This window comes from Pyxicephalus adspersus, chromosome W (genome assembly GCF_032062135.1).
Source record: "Pyxicephalus adspersus chromosome W, UCB_Pads_2.0, whole genome shotgun sequence".
In the NCBI taxonomy this organism is placed as follows: domain Eukaryota; kingdom Metazoa; phylum Chordata; class Amphibia; order Anura; family Pyxicephalidae; genus Pyxicephalus; species Pyxicephalus adspersus.
In genome coordinates this window covers 5,757,716-5,764,611 of record NC_092870.1, presented here as the reverse complement: position 1 = coordinate 5,764,611, position 6,896 = coordinate 5,757,716, and the positions used below count along the sequence as shown (strand labels likewise).

Here is a 6,896-nt window from a genome sequence, read left to right as displayed (position 1 = left end):
GGGCGTATCATCACGAATCATAAGCGCTTGGTGTGTTTTGACCTCGGCCGAACCCGCGAGACTGACTCACCGAACCCCTGGGGTTCGGTCAACCCAGGTTAAGAACCACTGTCCTAAGCAGTCATTTCCAACAACTTTTCAGGGTACACAGGGGACCCTCATAACTACGAGTAACCACAATTTTAGCCCCCTAGCTTTAAAGAACTTAAAGATATAGGGAGGGTCACAATTTTAAACTCTTATGAAAATTAAACATTAGGGTTGCTTTTTCAAAAGAAAGTGCGCCTATAAATCCTAAATTAAAAATGCAAATTCGGGACCTCCGCGACAACTTGGGCCCCAGACAGGCCATCACACCTCTCCCCACCTCCACGACTCCCCATATACAGCAGAAATGAAACCCCATGACACCACTCATAGCATAACATTCCCCATGGCTGCTTTTTCGTCATATCCCCGGGCTCACCTGCTCGGCAGTGTCGGGATCTATGGTCTGAATTCGAGCTGCCGTCTCGTACTCATCCTCGCTATTATTTCCGGCCCCGTCCTCCTGGTCAGGAATGTTGCCGGTTCCGGGAATCCCCAGTCCTCCTCCGCTCACAACTGAGCATTTGCCCGCCTGTCTTCGCCTCTTACTGTGTCCGAGGCCGGAGGAGCAGCAGCAGCCCCCGGGGCCCATCCCCGCCCCGTTACAACAGCAGCAGCCATCTGGGCCCGATCCTGCTCCTCCTCCTGGGCCTCCAGAACCAGGCGTGGGAGAGGCTTGAGTCCAGCGGGGGGGCGGCGAGGTCCGGGGTCGTGCCCCGGAGCGGGAGTGGGAGTCCCCGCCACTGGCGCCGCTCCGGTCCCCGTCCTCGTTATCAGAAGGCGTGGGCGGCTTTTTCTTCGGGAGGATAGTCATCGGTCACCTTCACCGGACAACACCCAGCCTGCGTCACACCACCACCGGACCGGGGCAGTACCGTCACTACGCAGAACGTCCTCCTCCTACCCAACGTGATATGGAGTCTTCCTGCCCCCGGATTAGTGTGAGATGGGGCGCGCGCCTTTGTCATCTCGCCCGTGCATGAGTTCCAAACCTCGTTGACTGCCATGCAGTTATTATGGAACCTTTGACTTAGAGGAACTAAACTCAAAAGTGCCTAAAACAAAAAAAAAAAATCCACTTACCTTCAATCTCGCAGTGCAGTCCAATCCATCCAAAGGTCTCTTCTATCATGTCCTGCGTCAACCTGGCATCCGCCTACGAGCCGGTGCGCCAGGCGCTGCCATCTTTGTCTGTTCTTCCAGGTTCTTCATCCCACATCACCCGACCCAGGCGCAAGATCGGGTGACGTAGACTGGAATAAAAAACTTGCCGATCTCACGCTTGCGCAATTTTTTTTCCCCATGAAAAGGCTCCTTCTGCGCATGCCTGACATGCTCGGGCATACACAGAAGGAGCACCCAGGAAGAGCCTTCCGGGATGCCTGACGTAGGTATCCCAGGAGGCTTTTCGCTCCCATTCAGTGCTGCACTCTTTTTTTTTTTTTTTAAAAAGAAACAGAATTTTTACTTTAAATAATAAAATGGTAGACAACCCCTTTATGGTAACCCTCCCTAGCGGTATTCCCGAGTCTGACTCGGGGTAGATTTTACATGCAAAAATTGGTATTCCCTAGTCAGACTCGGGGTACCTAAAAGCAGAATAAAAACCCACTTACCTTGTTCCGTCGCTGTCCCCTGGCGTCCTGCTGATCCTGGGGACACGTCTGCCTCCTCGATCTCCAGCCGCGAAGTGCAGAGACATCGGCCCTGATTCATCAAGCAAAATCAGAAGCTCGTTCGCGCATTCGTATTAGCGATCCGAAATCGCAAGCCGTCGCACAATTCAGCAACTGAATGAGTTCGCGGCCGGAGCCACGCATCTCCGGCAGCTTTACACTGGCGAGCTTGCATAAAAAGTCACTGTTCCCCTAAAAAATCATTCTTTCTAATGGCACACACATTACCCATAGCCCTAAAAAAAATGTTTGCGCTATCGTTGATCAGTATTTGTCCTAAAATACAAAACTTCCAAATTCATTAATAACATTGCACTCTCTGTGGGGGGTTCCCAACAGATTGGTCACTTATTCCTGACCCTCTATAATTCATAGTTTCCCTGTACTCTCTTTTAAAAGCTCTGAAATCTTCTAGGAAACAATTTAGTTGAGTTTTCATTTGGTCATTCTCAGCCTGTAAAGACTTGTTGTGTGCCTTTGAATTTTTGAGAGAGACCCCTGGCCTATGCTTATGAGGATGGTTCCCCCAACGTGGTGAATACACCTCGGTATCCCGTCTGTATGTTTTAAATGGACCTTGGTTTATCCTCTTTTCAGTACCAAGGGACAAACAAAATCTGGCAATATGGCCGAATAGTCCACAAGCATAGCATCTTATCTTGTGAAAGGCATTAACACATTTACTTACCCCTGACACAGGTTTAGGCTGAGGACCTGGAGCCTTTGATGACTGCTTTCAATACAAAGGAATGCTTTGATTATTTCCAGAGGCAATGTTTTGTTCTCTCTTTCCATTTGCTGGTTACTCTTGGAAATGGCAGCAGCCTTACTGATGGACATGTCATCTGCACAAGCTGGTGCAGTGTTTTTACCTTGGTCCAATTGATTAGAAATTAGTAAACTCTGATTACAGGTATGAGTAATGTAAGGGAAATCTTCTTAGATAATGAAACAAAATAGTCCACAAGCATACCATCTTATCTTGTGAACGGCATTAACACATTTGCTTACCCCTGACACAGGACCTGGAGCCTTTGATGACTGCTTTCAATACAAAGGAATGCTTTTATTAAAATGGTGACCTTCCCTACAAACACTGGATGAGGTCACTGTCCTATTATACAAACAAGGCACACCAGTTTCATTTGCAGGTGGGGGTTGTACAACTCTCTCCTTGCCTGAAGATATAGAAGGACCTTCTATTTTTTTAACAAACCGATCCTTCTCCAGAGCCAATGTTTTGTTCTCTCTTTACATTTGCTGGTTACTCTTGGAAATGGCAGCAGCCTTACTGATGGACATGTCATCTGCACAAGCTGGTGCAGTGTTTTTACCCTGGTCCAACTGATTAGAAATGGCAGCCCTTCCTTTCAGAATAGTAATGGTTTGTATCAGCCGTGCCTCTCTCTCTCCTTGCACTTGGTGTGGTCAATGGGTTTGCTCTTTTTAATTTCTGCGATTTGCTATTGAGCAACTTTATAGGCACTAGTAAGGTGACCACACTCAGTCTCAGATTTCACCAATAACTGCTTGTATTTAATTAATTAACCTTGAGCAGATCTATAAATTTTACCTTGCTCTTCATGAGAAGATCTGATCATCTCATTTAAGGTGGAAGTGGTATTTAACTCATGAAGTAAATTTTGGTTGGCTGTTTCCATGTTTATTATCTTCTCTCTAGAACTTTGTACCAGGTCTGCTAATGTATAAATTCTGGCACTCATGGCTATGCAGGCTTCGTACATACCTGCCATTGCTAGGCTTTTAAACTTTTTATTCTTTTTACAGGTTTTAGTTTGCTGGTCAAATAGTTCCTGCAAATATGACCAAGGAGACTCTTTAAATTTCGCATTTGAAGCAAAATTCATGCTTTCATGCTTAAGAGCGTAAGCTGACACAAACCTTCCCAAACTGGATAAGGATGCCATTTCCAACAGGCCTGTACCTGAAATTTGAAAAACTTAGTATATTCTAAAACTTGTTAGATAACTAGTAATACATATTAAAGTATGAGGTGACCACTTAAATAAACTTTAAACTAAAACCCAAAATGTAAATAAAAATCAAGAACAAAAAGGTAATTGCCAGATAAAGTTATGCCACTCTAGGCTAACACCTTTTGACGAACAAAGACCTGATAGAACAAAAGGTCCTGTTCGTAATAAATAGTCAATACACAGACACCAGTCTGGCAAGATCAATGGCCAGCTTTACAGTAAATTGATAACAATGGAGATTGATATCACTGATCACACCTCCTGCTGGGAACAAAAAGGGCTACAGCTACAAATGTTCCAGCCTAAACAAAGTAATAAAACTTAACCACTGCTGACCATGAAACAAAATCTTAAAACTCAATGGCTATCTGAACCATGCTCAAAGTATTTCAATTTAGGATGCTTTTGTCCCAAAACAAAAACCAAAATCTCACTATATGTACTTTAGTCCAGACACCAATCAATCTTATTAATAACTGTATTAACCAACGTATGTGAAAATTAACATCCACTTATCTTGTGTTTCACTGACCTTGAGGCTCTTGGATTGGTTCCTCAATGTGATCTGTAAGATTACTATTGGTTACTGTAACTTCAGGAAGTTACTAGGCCTCCTAGCTAAGTTTATATGGCAAGCTGCAGACAAAGCCAGGTGGGGGTCGTCTAATTTTAGTTGTCACCAAAAGGTCTGTATGGGAAATTAACCCAACCCATCTGTTCAATTACTTCTGTGAAATCCTACACTTCGAGACCCCCTGAGAGTGCTCTATGGCCAGTACAAAGAAAAACAGGTTTCGTGTTTACACACAACATTGCTGTACTGTATTGTTTCATGCTAGTTAGATACAGTCTAATTAGGATGCACACATACCTAGTCATACATCTATTAATACATCTATATATTTATACAAATATATACTTCTATATACATATACATATCTATTTACATTATCATAAACAATCTTGAGTTGCAACAATATATATAATTATATATGCTGCTGTACAGTTATATTACATTATGTTTTTTTTTTTAAAGTTTATTATTAAATTTATTACCTATTAGACATGTGTCGGTGATATATGCCTAAGAATTATAGGCCTACAATGTAAAATGAATTTCTATGCAAAAAATGGTACCGCTTTTTGCATGGAAATACAGCCAGAAACAGACCGCTAGAGAGGTTAAGTGAAATTTCTGAGTTTTGGTATGCTTTAAGGGAGTTTACAATGTTTACAATGCTGGAAGGCACCCTTTGTGTCTGGTATGCTATACAAAAACAACAACAACAATAAAGAACTTCAGGGGAAAGTAAATTAAAATAAATGAAGAGTCAAATAAAAAAATAAAAAAAAAAATATATATATATATATATATATATTGGAAAACGGCATTTAACACCAGAGATGCCTTTCGGTCTCTGCAATGCCCCGGCTGTTTTCCAGGACTTTGTAAATGAGGTGTTTCGTGATCTTTTATATATCTGTGTTGTGGTTTACCTGGATGACAGCCTCGTTTTTTCCCCTGATTTACACACTCACAGACAGCATGTCCGTTTAGTTCTACAACGGCTCTGTGACAACGGACTGTATGCAAAGGCGGAAAAGTGCTTATTCCAACTCCCCCAGTTGCCCTTTCTGGGCTACATTGTTTCCAAAGAGGGTCTCTCCATGGATCCCGACAAGGTTGCAGAAATTTCCAACTGGCCACTACCCTGCGGCCTTAAGACTACTCAACGCTTTTTAGGATTTACCAACTATTACCGGCAATTTATTAGGAATTATTCCACGCTGGTTGCTCCCATCACCGCTCTGACACGGAAGGATGCAAATCCTAAGGACTGACCCTTCCAGGCCCTCAAACAGGCTTTTCTTTCAGGTCCAGCACTTGTTAGGCCAGATGTAACCAAACCTTTCACCATCGAAGTTGATGCCTCCTCTGTTGGAGTGAGAGCAATTCTCTTCCAGACCCCTGCTGGTGCCATACGACCATGCGCATTCTTTTATAAGAAGTTCTCCCCGGCAGAGAAGAATTATTCCATTGGAGACAGAGAACTGCTAGCTATTAAGCTAGCTCTGGAGGAATGGCGATACCTCTTGGAGGGTTCTCCTCATAGGATCACAATTTTTACTGATCATAAGAACCTCCAGTATCTGCAGTCTGTGCACCATCTCAACCCCCAGCAAGCCCATTGGTCTTTGTTCTTTTCTCGTTTTAATTTTGTGATTTCCTCTAAACCTGGTTCTGCTAACTCCCGAGCAGATGCTCTATCTCGCTCCTTTGATCCACAGGATTCAGAGACTGCTGTGGAACCAGAGTTTATCATTCCTCCAGCCTGCATTCTGGCCTTGACATCTATCCAGGAATCCGCTATCCCCCCTGGAAAAACCCTGGTGCCTTCTCAGCTTCGTACTAAAGTCTTACGTTGGGCACATGACTCAAGCGTGCACAGAACCTTTACCTTTTCTCTAGCAACAGTACTGGTGGCCCAATCTTCACAAGGATGTGACATACTATGTCAAGGCCTGTGCTGTCTGTGCTCAAACAAAGTCTGCTACCTGTTCCCCTGCAGGCACACTTCTTCCACTACCTTATCCCACTGAACCCTGGTGTCATATATCCATGGATTTTATCACGGATCTCCCTCCTTAAGATGGCTGTACAGGTATTTGGGTAGTCGTGAACCGTTTTTTTCTAAAATGGCCCACTTTGTACCTCTCCCAGCTCTACCATCAGCTGCAGCATTGGTGACAATCTTCATTCGGGAGATTTTCCCACATTACGGTATGCCCACTAATATTGTGTCATACCGCGGGGTGAAGTTTACTTCCCGCTTCTGGAAAGGCTTCTGCAGATCCTGGATATCTGTGCGGAATTCTCTTCAACTTATCATCTGCAGACTAATGGGCAGATGGAGAGAGTCAATCAGTCCTTGAAGCAATATCTTTGAGTCCTGGTATCTGCTCACCATGATAACTACCTTGGGCGGAGTTTGCTCACAATAATCATGTTTGCACCAGCACTAAGCACTTTTTTATTGTCTACGGCAAACATCTCCGCATTCCGTCTCCTATACCCTGTTCAACTGAAGTACCCACACTCTGTGCCCTGCAAAAGGGACTTCAACCGTATTTGGGC

The 6,896-nt window shown here is 44.0% G+C and overlaps 1 protein-coding gene across 3 annotated transcripts in view; it reads right to left on the bottom strand.

The window, feature by feature from the left end:
* The window catches only part of LOC140342824 (OTU domain-containing protein 5-like), a 63,890-nt gene extending 62,915 nt beyond the window's left edge, over positions 1–975 (bottom strand). Inside the window, exon 1 of one of the 3 annotated variants that reach the window (XM_072429187.1) lies at positions 467–975. In XM_072429187.1, coding sequence (XP_072285288.1) covers positions 467–901 — 435 coding nt within the window. In that variant the 5' untranslated portion in view covers positions 902–975. The remainder of the gene's footprint in view (positions 1–466) is intronic. The other 2 variants (XM_072429185.1, XM_072429184.1) reach the window with 2 other exon arrangements.
* Positions 976–6,896: the final 5,921 nt, after the last annotated feature.